General features: G+C 32.6%; 4 protein-coding genes across 4 annotated transcripts; all 4 read right to left on the bottom strand.

The window, feature by feature from the left end:
• Window positions 1-3,540: 3,540 nt before the first annotated feature.
• Window positions 3,541-3,813, bottom strand: PPL_05044 (uncharacterized protein; the record flags this gene model as incomplete). Its single annotated transcript, XM_020575940.1, has 2 exons — window positions 3,541-3,718; window positions 3,809-3,813. 2 exons carry the CDS (start codon window positions 3,811-3,813, stop codon window positions 3,541-3,543), a joined length of 183 nt encoding a protein of 60 aa, XP_020434256.1.
• Window positions 3,814-4,703: 890 nt separating this feature from the next.
• Window positions 4,704-9,278, bottom strand: PPL_05043 (uncharacterized protein; the record flags this gene model as incomplete). Its single annotated transcript, XM_020575939.1, has 1 exon — window positions 4,704-9,278. The coding sequence occupies one exon, from the start codon at window positions 9,276-9,278 to the stop codon at window positions 4,704-4,706; it is 4,575 nt and encodes a 1,524-aa protein (XP_020434255.1).
• A 102-nt stretch (window positions 9,279-9,380) lies between these two features.
• On the bottom strand, window positions 9,381-16,289 carry PPL_05042 (Preprotein translocase secA subunit; the record flags this gene model as incomplete). Its single annotated transcript, XM_020575938.1, has 5 exons — window positions 9,381-12,377; window positions 12,572-13,630; window positions 13,702-16,001; window positions 16,099-16,163; window positions 16,231-16,289. 5 exons carry the CDS (start codon window positions 16,287-16,289, stop codon window positions 9,381-9,383), a joined length of 6,480 nt encoding a protein of 2,159 aa, XP_020434254.1.
• Window positions 16,290-16,666: 377 nt separating this feature from the next.
• PPL_05041 (uncharacterized protein) lies at window positions 16,667-18,079 on the bottom strand (the record flags this gene model as incomplete). Its single annotated transcript, XM_020575937.1, has 1 exon — window positions 16,667-18,079. One exon carries the CDS (start codon window positions 18,077-18,079, stop codon window positions 16,667-16,669), a length of 1,413 nt encoding a protein of 470 aa, XP_020434253.1.
• Window positions 18,080-18,370: the final 291 nt, after the last annotated feature.

The following is an 18,370-nucleotide window of genomic DNA, read 5'->3' as shown; positions in this document are numbered from 1 at the left end:
AAGCTGAAACTATATACATTTTTAATCACCACTATTTACAATTGTCATTGATATCTTGAGATCTGCACGAAATGTTATTGTTTATGCGATACATTTATAAAATTTCTATTGTTAATAATCTAATAGATAATATTTCCAAATGTTGTTGTTGTAGTTATTGTCGTTGTTGTTGATATTAAATATATCTTTTTGAATGTAATCTTCTTTAAATATCTGTTATCTAAATTTATAATTTCCCAATAATCAATAAAAATAATCAATAATAATAATCAATAAATGTTAGTAAAATTCTATTAATTAATATAAATTATTATTTCTTATCTTACTGTTAATCTATTTGAAGCAATTTAAAGATTGTTGGCGTCTATAATTGTACTCCAAATGTAAATGATTTGAAACATTCGATCTCGCTTGTTCGATAGTGACCATATCTTCTTGTAAGATGGTGGTGGCTGCATTAACTTTGATCAAAGTGTTGGTGTATGTTTCACCTAATAGGTAAGCAAATAAGCTTTAGAACAACAAGTTGTACTTGATCAATATCATTTTCTATTGCTTGTCGAAATAAAATCTATTTATAAACTAACTTGACTCTCTATATGATTGTGATGTATATTAGATAATTGCAGTATATTTAAAAATGTTTAAAAATATAAATTTACATACCTCAATAGCACACCTTGGCTTTGTGTAGCAGGCCCGTCTCCAACCGTACTTTCATTGGCATCGCTGAACCCTCTGTCTTGATAATCTTGATGATCATACTATTAATTGGTTGTACTTGAAATGCATTACTATTGCAATAGTTCTTTTACTCTGATAGTATCTTTAATCACGTTGATCCTTGTCATGATTTAGCCAAAGAGTCGAACACTGTATATATTAATAAATTAAAATTAGTTTGTTAGTTTAGTTTAGCATTATAGGAATGATCATTATCTCAATATTACTCTTCAATATGTATCTTTTTAGAACAAAAGTAAAGTTGGCAACAATATAATAGACTTATAATACTGAAATCATTGAATGAGCTTACATTTGAATTGAATCTTATAACTCATTACTTTCTTATATAATTACTATATTCTAAAGCTGTAACATCTTTTAAAATTATAAAATAAATAAATATTGATATTATTATTACTATTGATTACGATATCTTAAGATCTAAAATTGAAAGAAAAAAAAAAAAAAAAAAAAAAAACAATTTGTTGATCATAATCACTGAACATCAAAAGTATTATTTTATTATTTTAATTGTTGTTTAGTTTCATTGTTGTTAACAACTTACAATCATTTATTATTTTAATTATAACTATAGCTTTATTAAACAAAAATTAGCATATTTTATATTTACCTCTATTATCATGCAAACTCTTGTAAAGATAATTTAAAGGTTCTTATTTAATCTACACTCTATCTTTACTGTTTTTTATTCAATATTATATCGATTTAACTTGTTCATAGACACAATACAATATTAATAATGATTCATACAAATTGGATTATCAAATATTTAACTTTAACATATAAATTCACACCAACAAAATAATCATGTATAATAATTAAATTAAAAATAGAAATTATATCAACTATCGATGAATCATAAATTACCCAATTATTAAGAATAACATAACAGAGGAACTTATACTTTGATTATACAAACCTATACATTAATGATTTCAAGCTACTGAATGTTCATCACGATTATTCACACTTGATCTACAATGGTAAGTTGATTCTCAATTCAAATAGCTCATTTTATTCATTATTTATATAATTCGTTTAATCAATCATTCATTAGCTTCCCGTTCATAGACATATATTTATTTTTTTATTTATAAGTCCTATACTACACTATCATTTATTCATAAAATTTCAATAAATTAAATACTATACTATCATTTATTAATTGATTTACTAATATTTTTAAACTTAATGATAGATCAATAATATGGTAATCATACAAACAAATATTCAAGACATTTTTGAATTCTTTTGGGGGGATCTTTGAATAAGACATCTGCTCCACTGACCACACTAACTGTGCTTGAAAAACCTATCGGATCTTGTTGTTTGCACGAATACAATCTTTTTCTGGTCCAGAGATGACAGTTTGGCGACAATTAATCGATTAAATCATTGTAGAAACTCTGGACAGTGATTCTATTGCTCTACTATCTACTTTTCAAACCTCAAATAAGAAGCATTGAACACCTCTGCTATTATTTGGTATGTTTTGTTAAAATTATTTATTTATTATAAATGAATAACTAACTAACTAACCACTATTGCTAACAAGAGAATCGATGAACTCATGGTGAAAGAGAGAGAGAAAACATTAATGCAGAAGCTACATTTATTTTTCTTGAACTAATTAATCATAGTTTCAAAAAACAAAGTCAACAACAATAATAGCAATCTATGGATATAATGCAACTCAATTGGAGGTGTCATATCAATTGACAATGAAAGTGGTGATCACACCTATCGAACCAACAGAGTGATAAGAAATCGGTTAAGAGACTTACAGATCATTAGAAAGATGTATCGGATCAACATATTAAGAATATACAATTTATAATCAATTCACACTTCATCCGATATTTTGAAGAACACACCAATCAATTTCACCTATCAAACTATTCAATAGTAATAATAACAATTTAAACAACGAGAATTACAATTCAAATAAATAATTATATATAATCTATCTAAATAAGTTTTTTTTATTTTTATTTGAGAAAGTAGAGTTGTTGAACGTATGTTTGTATTGATCATTATCGCCAACATCTATGTTGTTTAGATAGTAATTGTCGTTAAAGAACTTGAGTTGATGTTGTTGAAGTATGATTTTAATTGTAACAACAGTTCGTTCCTTTAATACTGGGTGTGTTTGTTGTGGATACTTTTGTATTGTATAAAGATCGAAACGTGAGAAAGAGCTGTTGTTGTTGTTGTTGCTCAATCATCATACTTCGAACTTGTTATTGCTTGTTACATGCTGTTGATTGAAAGTTTGTAAGAGCATCGGCAACTCCAATTTTATTATTGGTTTAATATTAAGATCAATATCTATAGTATATTGATTTATCATTTTTATTGAAAATATAATCTATATAGAGCTAATAATTAAATTAACATACCTCAGTGATATCTATCCTATGTTCTTAGGTCTGGCTTTTTGGTGTTGAAACGATATTAATATGATAGTGAATGTAGGCGGTAGAATTGGAATACATTCTTGTTGACATGGTAAAACGGGTTGCGCTGGTTTTGTCTTGTTCGCAACAAAAGTGATTTCACTCTGATAGTATCTTTAATCACGTTAATCCTTGTCATGATTGAATCCAAACAGTTGACCACCAATATTGTTGTATTTTTCAGAAGCCTCGATACAAGTACCTCGAAAGTATAGTCAATCTAATTGTTACTAAATAATAATGATAAGTAATATTCTATTGATCAATATAATTTACATTTTTAACTTACTCTTAATCTATTTGATTGGAGTCTCTTGATGATTTTCAATGAATTAACCTAACTTGTATTCATTTCATCTCTAATCTTCATCCTATTGCACCATAGACAATCATTTGATATTTGTTCAGCTATTTTGCAAGGCTCTATTAATGATGCTACTTGTGGTGCTGTTTCAACTAAATTGTTCTTCCTCTTTGCGTCTTCTTCCACTTTTGGTATCCAATGCAGTAGAAATCTAAATATATAAATTAACTTGCTTATCTAAATGATGGTATATTAGATAATAAGCAGTATTTACAAATTTATAAAATTTTAATTTACATACCTCATTGCATTAAGAACAAACTTCTTGGATATGTATAGCATGTCCGGTCTCCAAGCAACCACCACTCGCCGTATATATTGACATCTGCTGTCAACAAACAATATCTAATCTAACGTGTTGCATATTCTGTATTAATAAATTAATATTAGTTTTTTAGCTAAGTTTAGTCTTATAAGAATGACATTATTATCAATATTAGTTTAATACTCTTCAATATGTATCTTTTGGAAAAATAAATAAGTAAACTTGAAGAGTGAGTGTGCACTATTATATTGTAAAACATTGACTGAGCTTACATTTGAATTGAATCTTATAACTCATTACTTTCTTATAATTTATTATATTCTAAAGCTGTAACATCTTTTAAAATTATAAAATAAATAAATATTGATATTATTATTACTATTGATAACGATATCTTAAGATTTAAAATGAAAGTAAAAAAAAAAAAAAAAAAAAACAATTTGTTGATCATAAACACTGAACATCAAAAGTATTATTTTATATTTTAATTGTTGTTTAGTTTCATTGTTGTTAATTACATATGATAAAGATGTGCTATTAATCAAAGTTTCAACCTTTTAAATAATAACAAACAACAACAATAATATCAATCTGTTGATGAAATATTAATATTGATCATAATAAAATAGAACTGATATGTACAGTTAATTTAGATTTCAAGAAAGTTTGGTGATGCTGCACCATTTGAAGTAGATGACCATATTCATTTAATAATCTAAATCATTTAATCATTTAAAAACCATCCACCTATTCACTCATTCAACCAATCAACCAACATCGATTCATCTATGCTTAATGACACCAAACCATCAATCTATTCAATACTAATAAAGATAAAACAAAGCAAATTTTTTTGTGTAAAAAAACTAATTTATTTCTGTTGTAATGTTAATAAAATTGATACAATATGATCATCGATATTTTCTTCAATGCACGATGCACCAGATAGGAGCCACCATAAATCAAATTGATAAACTGTTTCATCGTGATTGGAAATGTTAAAGTGAGATGTAAATATTTCTGACCAATCTTGTAAGTAAAATTCTTTAATGGCAGTTGATAGACGAATTGCGAATGTTTCCACAGATGAATGATTGTTGATATCAAGTTTATATGTACCTTCAATGAGATTTTGGTATGCCAACGACTCTGTGAATCTCCTAAGTTGCTCTTGATTATTGCAGTTACATTTAGAGGTCGATTTACTTTTAACCGATTGGATAAGGGTCGATAGATTTTCAACAGTACATGAGGTTCTAATGAGTTTCATCAATGAAAAGAATTTTTCTAATAATTTATATTGCAATTGGTCAATTTTACTTCTTTGGAGACGAGAACCAGAAACTAAAATGCATTTCAAAGATCGGAAATGGTCGAAATCTTCAAATGATTTTAGCATATTACCTAGACTAGATTTTGCAATATCTTCTTTAGAGATAATGATACGACATGAACCAGGTTGACCTTGTCTACCTGCTCTTCCTAAGCCTTGATTTTCAACACGAATGTTTGATGGATAAAATCCAAAGATCACATGAATTCCACCAGCAGACAACGATTCTCTTGTTAACTTTATATCAGTACCACGACCTGCTGTGTTGGTGGCGATGGTAAGAGTTCGAGGTTCGCCAGCTCTTGTAATAATTACTTCCTCATTTTCCATTTGCATTTCATTCAATGTTTGAATTCTATGAACTCCTTCTTCATTTTTAAGTAGTTCAGTAAAGGTTTGAGAATCATTAATGGTTGACAACAATAGTAAAACTGGTCGAGATAGTGAGAGATTCTCCTTGATTTCTTGGATGACTCTCTTTTGGTATTCTTCGTTGTCATCGAATTTCAATGATTGAAGTTTTACTCTCTTTGATGGAAGATAACTTGGCACATCGAAGGTATCAACATTGTAGATTGATTTCAATTCTTCTCTCTCTTGTTCTTCGCCACAAGTTCCAGTTAGACCAAAAATAGTATCATACATGCTAAAGAACGATGGATGAGAAATGGCAGCTGCAGTTAAGCTATCTCTCTCTGGAAGAAGATTATGTTTGACTTCAATGAATTCATGAAGACCATCAGAATATCTTGAACCAATCATCAGTCTTCCAGTGTTATCTTTATCAACAATCACCACTGTGGAATTTCCTAAGTTTTGACCATGTTCATTAGTTTGAGTAATTACATAGTCAATACCCTCTTTCAGGAAGAACGATTGGATTGCACATGACAAGATTAATTTAATTCTTTGGTCACTCATTGATTGAACCCATTCAAGAGTGTGTGATTTGGTTTTTTCGTCATAAGGAAGCTCTTGCACTGATTTCTTCAAAATCTCTCTTCCTTCTTTGATATGGGAATCTTTGACACTCTGAGAGATTTGTTTTTCTTTTTCTTCATCATTCTCGTTTTCATCAACAACCACCCAAGAGATCAAGTGTTGTTTAACATAGTTTGAAATTGGTTGATAGATGAAACCATGGTGTTCTTGAGATGGTATAGCCATTCTTGCTGAGTTGAATGCAGAGTCAATAAATAAACTATCAACTTCATCAACAATGACAATCTCTTTGAGACGTGGTTTTCCATCTGTGAACAAATTCTTGGAACCATAGAGTTCATCTCTAAGTAGAGCAAATTCATAATTTGTATTAGTACCAAACAAAATTTGCGCATTGAATGCTGATTCTGGTGGTAGTTGACCAGTGATCTGAGAGCATGAAATTCCAATCAGTTGATAGAATGATTCATATTTGATGAAATCTCGATATGCTAAATACTCAGAGGTGGTGATAACATCAATCTGCTTTCCAAGCAAACCACAATATGATGTTAAAAGGGTAACTATTGTTGATTTACCTTCCCCAGTCAAAACTTGAGCAATTCTACCACCTAAATCTGAATTACCATCTCTACATAACAATAAACCAATGACAGTGCACATTTGGGTCGAATATGGATATATTCCAAAGCTGAGATAAATCAACCATCTAAGTGCAGACAAGATTTCTACAGATGATTTGACATTCTTAAGATTGAATAATTGTTTTGAATTATCAAATTTCAATTGATTTGATGATTCAATACAAATGTTAATCAATTGTTGTTGTGAGAGGTTTCTGTGTTTCTCTTGATTCTTTTCGACCTCAGTGTAGATCTTTTCAAGGAGAGCAAGATGTTGGTTTGGAAGAGGATTCATGTTTAGAGGTGCTTTAAAATTCTTGATAACTTCAACAAAAGATTTCTGATTAATCTTGGCTTTGATTATTTTATCTTGCTCTTCCCTAAATATTGATCTCAATGATTCATAGGTGTTGGCGTTCAATATTTTAGATTTTGGAATATTCTCTGCCCATGACGATAGAATATTGTCGGTCAAATCAATGAAAGGTCTAAGTGAAGATGATTTCTCTGACATGAGATTAAATGATGTGTGATTGTTCTCTACAAGTTTGACAAGCTTTGAAAAATATGTAACTCCAATCGATTTTAAAAGCTGAGGAACTAAAGAAATGATCTTTTGCATTTCCCTAGCCCACTCTACTCTTGAAGAGTCAAGTATATCACTTCTCGAGATAATATTAAATTTATGATGTGCAAGTACAGTAATAAAGTATTGGATGAGTGCTAGCTTACAACCAACTGGAACGGAAATATTGTCAAACATTTGAATAATTCTAATATTGGTAATAAAGTTATTCATAAATGTTGCATGTACTGGAACCAATACACATCCTAATAAGCCTTTGAATGTTGAGTTGATTGCCAAACCACATGTTGATGGGAGTTGAAGTGTTTGTTTTTCAATGTTGTTTTTACTATATGCTGATAAATGGGAGACTTCAAACACTTGTCTACAAACTAAAAGTGAATCAATCTGAGCTTGACCGATGCAGTATTCAATATATTCTCTGTTCTTTGGAAGGTTGTGAAGTAGTGATGCTTGAATAAATCTTAGATTATCTTGAATACTGAGAGATTTAATTGCCAATTCCATATTGGCAATTCCAGTATCACTTTGGAATGAAAGCTGAAGATCAGTGGGAGGATAAGAAAGGTGATCAAGTGATCGAATCTTATTCTTGGTGTGCAACAAAAGATTAATGAATTTTTTCATTCTAAAAATTGCCAAATTTATAGATTTTTCATCGATCGATGATATTAATCTTAATGTAAAGTGGTTGATGAACCAATTCCACAATGCAGTATTATTGGTACTGATGATTTCAATCACGACTTCTGTAAAAGTTGTTGTTTTGAAGAGCATATCAAGTGGCCATTGTCTTCCAAAAACTTTATCGAATAATTGAATTAAATTTGTTCTCTGGGGATGTTCATACATTGTTTGCAAACAAATAAAATATCTCTCCAATTGTTCATTGTTTCTAAATTCATTCAACCTCGATAATGACTTTTCACTCAAGATTGATTTCAAGAACTCATAATGGTGACTTGTAACTTGAATACTTTGCCGCTGAAGAATATCTGAGCACTCTGAATCATTGATTGGTTTGGGTGGGATTGTTGTGAATGGAGCTAACCAGTCTGAATTTAAGATATCTTTTGATTGAGACTCTGTAAATCCAAAATGAAGGGCTCTATTGAATTTACTTTGATAAGAAAGTCTATCACTCCATTTGATACTCGATGCCAAATTATAAAATGAATTAAATTGGGTGGCTTGGTACATATTCAATTCTTCAGAAGAAAGTTGGAATAAAGAGTTATCACCAAAAATAATTAGATATTGGAGTGTATTTTCGATTCTTGACCAAGCAATTGAATGTGGATTTGCTTTGAAGAATTTGAGAAGTTGGATGGACGGTTGACCTTCTGAAACATCTGATGATGCTTGCATCAAAATATACGAGGAAATAAAGTTGTCTTTAAACATTGAAATTTGTAGTGCATTTCTTCCACCTGAAACACCACTAGGTCTTAGTAGCGAGTCGACATATTCATTGTCCACCGAAATACTTCTAATGGCATTGACCAAACTCTTGATGAATAGGGGTTTGTTATAATTAGATGCAAGCTGAATGGGGGTCATGGAATCAATTCCACAAACTTCATTAACATTTATACCGATTTGATAGAGGTATTCGGTAATATTATGACAATTGTAATATGCAGCAATGTGAAGTGCATTGAATTTGAGATTTGGAACGATACCATAGAGTTCTGTTTGATTCTCCAACAATACCAAATTCTTTGGATTATCTGATGCTACCACTTTAGTCCAACGAACATTTGAATCGTCAGGACTCTTAATGAAAGAATCAATTAAAATCTTTGAGTTGTTGAGGATACCAATGTCTAGTGGAGTACCATGATCACCAAATTTAAATTCGGTTGGTTCATCAATTATTCCACATTCATCAATGAGTGTATTCAAATTATTTAAATTATTTTGATGAGCTGCCAATTCGATTGGACTAAAAGAATCTAACATTTTTGCATTGATTCCTTGTTCCTTTTGAATGCAGCTTCCAGGTGAATATAATCTCAGATTTTCGAAAAGAATCTTGATTGTTCTCAAACATTCTTTACCTGATTATGAAACTGATTGATTCAATGATTTATGATTGTATTTTCCATCTTGATCTACATAACCACCTTTCATAAGCAACTGTGAAACCAAGTTTGAAAGACCTAGACCCGCCATAAATGAAATTGGAAGTATGCCTCGGTGGTTTGCAATTGATAGTGTCGATGTTGAATATGGTAACAAAATACTGCAGGTCAAGTTTGGATTGGGATTTGCATCACTAAGAGAATGGATAAATACACTGTTTCCTTGGTTATCTACCAAAGAGGTGTCAGCTCCATATTGTAGTAGACGTTTGACAACTTGATTTTCACCAATCTGGCATGCTTTCATCAAAGGTGTGCAACCTCCTTTATCACGGCTGTTAATCAGATTTAACATTGCTGAGTGATGATATACTCTCTCAAGTTGAACTAGATCAGTTTGATCCTGGATCTTAAGTTCTTTCAGATCAGAGGGGAACCATTCCAAAATAAAAGATGGAGCTGCATTACACGCAGTATGTAATAATGATTCCTGGACTTTGAGAGTAGGTTTTACTAAGTATTCAGGAGCAATGAATTTCTTATCTCTTGGTAGCTTTCTATTGGAGGATGTTAGATGTTGGAATACTGATTTCTTATCTGTTTTCTGATCTTTCATTTCCTTACAGATTTGAACCTCGTCAATTACCACTCCAAGCGTGTTGGAAAACTTGATGACCAGTTTAGAGTGATTGTCAGATGACATTTTACAAGATTGGAATGCTTCTCTAAGTGCATTTGGTGGAATGAGAGTTAAGAGTAAATCAAAATGTGAAATTGTGATACCCATTGTTTCAATCTTTTGATTGAATAAATAGTCCAACTGCTCTGTATTGTAGTTCTTCTCAAGAATACTCAACAATAGACCAAGTTTCGAAGGATCTCTTGCCAGAGTAAAAAGAATATTGAATTGGGAATGAATTGCTAATGGATCACAACCTTGTTCTAAACAATACTTGAATGATAATGGACAACCACTAAAAAATACCGTATGTAATAATGGTAGATTTCTATCAGTCAAGGTTATCTTGTTTAGTCCTTTAAGTTGCTTGAGCGAGTTGAGAACTAATGTATCATCACTTAGATCTAAATTCTCTTGAAGATTCTTCAAAACTGAAGGATTATTTTCTATTTGCTTTGGAGGAACTATATCTTTTGGTTGGTTCTTTAATAGTTTCCAGCAATTCACAGCATTCAATGTCGAGAATAATTGATAGATCGAAATAGGTGCTTGGTTTTCAAAGAACTTATACTTTTTCGATAGATTAAATGGAGGGAAAAGAGACAGCAGTGCACGATTATCAAACTTCAATGTTTGGTAGAGCGCTTCAACTAAAGTTTCATCAGTTAAATTAGGAATTTTGAATAGTTTTGAAATCATTTCAATATCCTCTTCACTATATCTATTGATGAGTTTAAGTAGAAGTGGTTCTGCAGTGTTCATTGTAAGAATGGTGAAATCAGATGAAGTACCATCGACGTGTTTGAATGCTAAAGATATTTCATCTGAAAATTTCTTTAGAACTTTCTTGGACTGATTATCGTAAGCTCTTAAACCCAGATTGTAATAAAAAAGATGACCAAGAGGTTCTTGTTGGGATTTCAAGAGTTCAAGATTGGATTCCTTAATAAAAGTATAGATGGATTCAGACATATCCAAACGAACAGCACTTTCAACAACTCCAATTCCAAAGTGATTTAACTTTAATCCTCGATTCTGGAAAAGAGGTAGAAGTGAAAGTTGTTCGGTGGAAATCAGCAAGCTGATTATTGAATCACCATTCTGATTGAGTGGGATATTGAGATCGTCATACCATCTAAGTACAATTTCAATGAGTCGTTGAGATCGTCCAGAGATAGCATAATACATCAGCTCAGTTCCCTTTGAATTGCACAATATAGACTTGGTGTCAATATTCTTCAATTTCTTTTGATTGAATAATAATTGAGCACATTCAGTACTGCCGTTTTCAGCGGATATCTCCAATAAACTATTTTCATAAACCAATTTTTCAATGTCAAATGTTGTTCCATTCTTGAATAGAGAAAAGGTTGGTTCAATAAGCTTATAGAGCAATCCTACATGATTAGAACGAACAGCCATTGCACCAATCGTCCATTGTGGATCTGGGTGAATATATTTTGCATCCATTTTCAAGAGAACATCAGCGAGTTCAATCTTCTTTTGCATCAATGCCCATGCAAGGTATGATAGCCTATTGTTTGGTAAAAATCCATCAACATTTAAGCTACCAATGGAATTCAAAACTTTCTCTAATAGAGATGATTCTCCGTAGAGAATGATATAATCAAGAAGTGTGTAGCCATCATGATCCTTGTGCTTCCATGATTCTTTACCAATTGATATTAAATTCCAAGCAATGTCGGTGTAACCCTTGGAAATTGCTATCATAGTTGCTGTTTGTTTCTTAGAGTTGATATAGACTCTGTGGTTTGCGACAACACATTGAGTATGTTTGAAGGTTGGAAGTGCTCTTTCTTGCTTTGTGGGTGGTGGCAATGGATTTACATTGCAATGATCTCCACCATGCGAAAGTAATAGATTGGCAATCTCTGAATAACATTTATCCAATGCCAAAATTAATGGAGTATTACCATTTAATTGTTGGATCGAAGCAGACCAACCTTGACTCAACAGAAACTGTACTATTTCAAAAGAGTTATTCTCTACAGCAACATGAAGCGCTGTACCTTGAGAAGGTAACAAACGATCTTTAACTAATGGAATCTCTTTGATAATATCGTTCAGAGCTAGTTGAGAAACGACCTCAACAACTGTGAATAAGTCACTCTTACGAGCGATATTAGTTGATGCACCTCTGGAAAGTAGGTTTATCGCAACATCCATTTGACCGGTAGTCAAAGCAACATGTAAAGCAGTGTCACCTTCTTGCCATTGTTTGTCAAGCTTACAATAGTTTACCAGTAAATTTGCAATATCACTATGACATTCCAAAATCTGTTTTAGAAATTTAATTAGCATACCTTTTTAATTTCAAATGTGGTATTCATTTTATAGGTTGGTTTTTTTTTTTTTGCACAGCTTTTTTTGAATTCTACCTTATTTTGCAAAATGTACTCAAAAGCTATGCAAAATTTTTTCATTTTTTTGATAAAATGAAATTACACAAATATATCAATAATTAAACTTACCGATGATAAAAGTGGGAACATCATATTATTTGATTCAGTATTTGGATCTGCTCCAAATTCAAGAAGAACTTTAACAGTTGAATAATGATTAGATATAACAGCGGTTGCAAGTGGAGTCAATCCGTAGGTATTCTTATGCTCCAAATACTTGGATCCCATCAAATGAATGAGTGGTTTGATGAGGGTTGATCTACCTCCTGCAGAAGCCAAATTCAATAATGAATTTCCAAACTGATCCAATTCAAATAGTTTATGTTTGTACTTGGTCAGTTGATCGATAAGATACTTTTCATCAATTGGAATTTCAGTCTCTGCAAGAATGGAAGTATCAAGTCGAGAAGTATTGATTTGAAGATCTTCTTCAAATTCATCTTCATCAATATCTTCATTGTACTGATCTATCTGGCAAACATTAAATGAAAATGCAGAGTATGACATTGAACCATCAGTAAAATGTACCAATTGACAAAGTTTGTCATGAGTGAATTGTTTAATATTGATAGCAAAACTGGCAGATTGTGCTTCTGTTTTGGAAGGGAATGTCGATTGGATTTCCAAAGGAGCTAAAACCAAACCACATCCTCCCCAGACTCTTTGATGCTGCTTGTTATCTAAATAGTTCTTGTCTGGAACAACCAACTTTGAAACTGGAAGAAATCCAAGTCCGTTTCCTTCGCCTGTCAACATAGATACAATTGAATTCATTCTAGAACCTAGTGAGCTCAATTTATTGAGGAAATTGGCAAATCTGTCAGATGTCTTTGATGAACTCTTAGAAATAAGATCAAACATCTTATCGTTTCTGGTTTCTCCAACCATTTTCAAAATATCCATATCTCCAATTCTTTCTCGTAGCAGTGTTGTTGTCGACTTTCCATAGTTTATAAGATTATCATCGAAAAACTCTTTGGTAGCTTCGGTTACAGGAGCCAATACCTGTAGCTTCTCGGCAACAGCTAATTCCCATTCTGGAAGTGTGACTCTAATGACTTCATTTATGATATCACAATAACCATGTGATATTCTATCATACATTTGCTTTACTCTGTTTAATTCAGCCTATAGTAATATAAAAATAATTAGTTAACCGATAACATTAGAATATTAAAATAAATATGAATTCAACTTACAGATGTATTGGAAAATATTTTGGTAAAGAAACCCTCACTTTGATATTTCAACCTTAATTGGTCAATCATTGAACGGAATTGAGCCAACAATGAATTGACATATTCATTTCTGCACTCTGAGTTTTCAATTTTGACATTGACTTTGTGTGTCTTTATATCACCTTTGCATCCGCTACAAAAATCCTTTAAAATATGATTTTTGCAAGACTCGAGAATGAGCATGGCACTGATTTTCAAGTCTTCAAGCGAGATGGCATAGTCCTTTAGTTTAGCTTGGAAAGCTTCTACCACATTTGGATCGTTCTCAATCTCTTCTAATCTTGGCCATGGCGCTTGGTAGTTGGCTGCAACTTCATTGTAACGTTCCAACAATTGGATCATTGGTTTCATGACATCTTTCACCAGTGTGGTGTAGACTTGGGTTGAGTTGGTTCCAACAATCATAGAAATCAACTGTAGGAATCCACTAGCTAGCCTCTGAATGGAAGAATTGAGATTACCACCATTGACACCGAGATTCGACAATTTATTTCGGAGTATATTGTTTATGGTTGAACGAATTTCACTTTGAAGTTCGGAATATTTGTTTAATGTATCACCATCTCTTGTAGTAGCTCTAAACAAAGAGTTTAGATATCCATGGAATTTAGTGATTAAAGGCTTGTTCCTTTCCATGGTAGTGATGATTTCTGATACTGTTAATGTTAAATTCACAGGTTCATAGTATCGAACTGGTAGTGGAGGAAGTAAGTTTGGAGTTTGGTCAACTGGTGCATGGTTGTCTGTCAAAGAGACTACGTCTGGAGTTTGTCCACAACCCATCAATGTAGAGATATAAGATGATAAAAACGATATATGTTTGAGAAGTCGGAAGTATCGTTTGCATGGTGGAAGCAATGGCATTTGATCATGGATAGCTTGAGCTGCTTCTTTGTACAACTCCTCTTGTAATTGGTGCTCGATTGGTAGTGATCCAAAGTATGTCAAATAGGCATCTAAGTACTCTTGATAGGCGGGTGTTGGCTCGATTGTGTATTTGACCTCAAAATCACCATCAACCATAAACACACCATCAACACAACTGGCCGATCTTTCTGATGCAAGTATTCTGAATGAAGTCTGATACTTTAAACCTGATACTTTGTTCAAATTCTCAGTGGCATTCAGTAGCATTTGCAGGGCAATATCTACATCACCGGAACCAGAACTTTCGTTTGCCACCATTTCCTTGAATTTCATTTCCAATTCACGCAGTCCATTCTCACCTTCTAATCCCATTTCAAAGGCACGCTCTCTAAGTGATTTATAGTCCTCCAGACCTTTGATGTTCTTCCACGAACCATTGGTGATTTCCTCTTTGATATCGACCATGTGGTTTTTCAATGCATTTGGATCAAGTGTTCTTGTTTTTTCACTCCATCGCATAGCATATTCCTCCTGTAGGAATCCACCATTGATAAATCCTTTCATATAGTAATCGAGGATTAAGATGACCTTTCCAACAAGAGTATTATGGTAGGCTGGGTGTAGAACAGTGTACATACTTCCATCTTGATTGAAATGCAATGAAAAGAATGGAATGGTACCATACTGATGAATACCATTGCATAGTTCAACCATGATTTGTGAGATATCTGATGAACTCCATTCCGAAACATCATTACCATCGGTTTCATTTGGAATACAAATGGTATGAACCGACTGATTGAAACAATTGATATTCTTATCCCAATCTTTGAATCCGTCAGCAGAGGTGACAGCTACACCACCTATCTCACCTGCCATTGCACCACCCTTGGTAGCTGAAGATGGGTGTTGAAACTGGCTAGCTCTATTGCTGCTATTATATGACTTTTCCAAAGAAGAAACTTTAACATTCTGTTGGAACTGTCGTTGCTCGAATTTCTCGCGCACTTCCTTTCCTCTTTGTTCTATATTGGCACGTCTTTGTTGAGATTCAGGATTTTTTTTTTGACCATCCCTCAATCGAATGGCAATTGAAGCTTCTCTATCAATCAATCGACCATTGACCTCGCGCTGGGTTGAACCACCACGGTGTGCCTGTTTGGCTTCTCTGTGGTTCTTTTCATTAACGAGTAACAGATTTCTAGGATCATGCTTCAATTCAGGGTTATGTTTCTTACTGTTGATGTGGTGACAATGAATTACAGTTTGTGGATCATTTGCTCTTCTAGCTCGGTTGATTGCAGTTAGCAATTGACTACCGCTTCTTGCAGTCTTACCGGAAATTGGGCATTTATATTCTTTTGTTTGATGCCACTGTTTGAGTACTTCCCGTTCTTGTTTGTTAAACAATCCTTTTTGAAACCTAGAATCATTTCATTGATTAGTATTATAATATTTACATTATTTACTATTTTAATAACTACTGTGTACCCCCAGTTGCAAGGTTCTTTGCTTCAGATTCAATAACTCTATTCTTTGTTGAAGTCCATCCTGGTCTTTTTATAATAGTGATTAGTTATGATCTTCATTGCAAACAAAAAACATAAAAAAAAATGGACTTACTGAGCTTGAGGTTTGACCTTTGAAGGGTCAATTCTAATGGTGTTATTATTTGTGCTCATCGGATTAAAAATAGTTTGTGTTTTTTTACAAATTTAATACAATAGATAAAAGATAAATGATTAACAATAAATTTACAAAAATTATAAATACTTTCAAGTAAAAACAATTAAATCGTGAGAACAATGTTCAAAACCTAAATTCTTGATTTTTCAACTTAAAAAATGATTAAAAATATAATTTTCAATAGAATAACCCAGGTTTTAAAGAATTCTCCTCAAGGATTTTTAGTTTTTTTTTTACTATTCGATTTGTTCTAGATCTGAAAAGGGAGCGACTATTTTATTAAAACCATTTGAATGATTTTCAATTATCTTTTATAAAAAAACAATAACCTTTTCATCTTTGTAATTGAAAATGTAACTGTAACTCATTTGTTTTATTTGAGATCAACTTGGAATTCTACAAGAGGGTATGATGACATTAGTGCCAATTCATTTTCATCGATGATATCTTTGTGGTCGACAATAAATGAAGCTACTTGGTTATGGAAATATTCAACAGCGAAATCAGGTATTGACGGTGCCATCAAAGTAAACATTTGCAACCAACGTTCAGTACCACCGAGGATATAGCGTTCGTAGCATTTGTGGAATGGATAATCGCGGGCATTGATTACTCCGTTGGAAATTAATTTATTCCAGTAGAGTCTGAGGATTCTCTCTTCATTCATTTGACGATAGGAAATTTCAACATTGGAAATTACAAACTGCGCCAAATCAGTGAATGGACAGAAAACACCTACACCAGCCCAATCTACCAAATAGAATGGTGGTTTATCTGATGAATTGGTTGGTTGTTGATTGACTTCTTCAGCTTCGTCGTTGTTGTAACTTGACTTTCTATGAACTGCAGGCTCTGGATTCCACAGGAGATTGGCACCGTGGAAATCACCATGAATCAAACAGTACGGCAAAGTTGGATTGAGGTTGATATTGAATTGACCTTGGAACTTTTCCCAGTTTGTGTTAGCAAGTGCTTTATCCATTGTTTCAACCAAGACCTTTGACATTTGTGAAGCAGTCTTGCTCTGTTTCAAGTTGGCCCAGAGTTTGCGGATTGTAGAGATACCAAGCTCCCATTGTGAACGATCTTCACCTTTGAGCCACTTGGCAAAATTCAACTCGGGCACATCCAACAACGATGCACGACGCCATGTTTTTGAATGGAAATCGGCCATCTTTACAAAGATCTCCTCCAACATTGCAATGGAATCGAATGTGAATCTTCTGAGGTGAGGTGGCAACTCCTCCTTGGGCTCACCCCAACACTGGTTACCGAGAAGCACACTTCCATTGTATGCCTTTCCATTGCCGAGATCTTCCATCAAAATGATGAAATTTGTAGAATCTTTAGAGATGGAAGCATGGTAGCAACGTGGCATCAGGTCGATTCCCAAGTCGAGCTTGTGCCAATTCAAGAAGAACCAAGCTTCTCTGTGGAATGCCATTGTCTGAGCAATACGGAAATTATAGAAATCCTGCTTGATACATTTGACCAGCACAGTAGATGGCGGTGCCTGACTCGCTGGTTGTTGTCCGGCACGCAACTCCCAAGTCAAGTTCACTCTTGTAATATCACTGACAAAACCACCGGTAACCTTGTCGTTCAGCTCAAAGCCGGTTAATCTATATGATTTGAATGATTTACTCTCACCATTCATAGCCCATTCCAACCAAGACACTGTGAAATCGTTTTGTGTTACCACTTCAAGAGTCAAAGGTGTAAAACTCTTTAGATATCTAATATTCTTACTGATATAATATCCAGCTAAAGTTTTATAATAATCCATTTTTTAAAAGAAATAACTTTGGTAAATATATTTTCAATTAATTGTTTAATTATTGAATTGGTTTAAATTGTAAATCAAAAAATTGAAAATTTAATTTTTTGCTAAAATAATTAAAAATAAACAAATAAAATTGAAATTTCAATTTCTTATTTTTTTAACAAAACAGTCATTGAATGTCGTTGTTTAATTTGTTTTCTATTAATTTTCCTTAAACATATGATTATTTTATTATAAACAACAGTAATCTTATACCAAAATTAGTTTAATGTAACCTAATATATGATTGTTTGT

The sequence above is a fragment of the Heterostelium album genome (assembly GCF_000004825.1).
Source record: "Heterostelium album PN500 unplaced genomic scaffold PPL_scaffold4, whole genome shotgun sequence".
NCBI lineage: Eukaryota > Evosea > Eumycetozoa > Acytosteliales > Acytosteliaceae > Heterostelium > Heterostelium album.
This window is presented reverse-complemented; position numbering and strand designations above follow the sequence as displayed.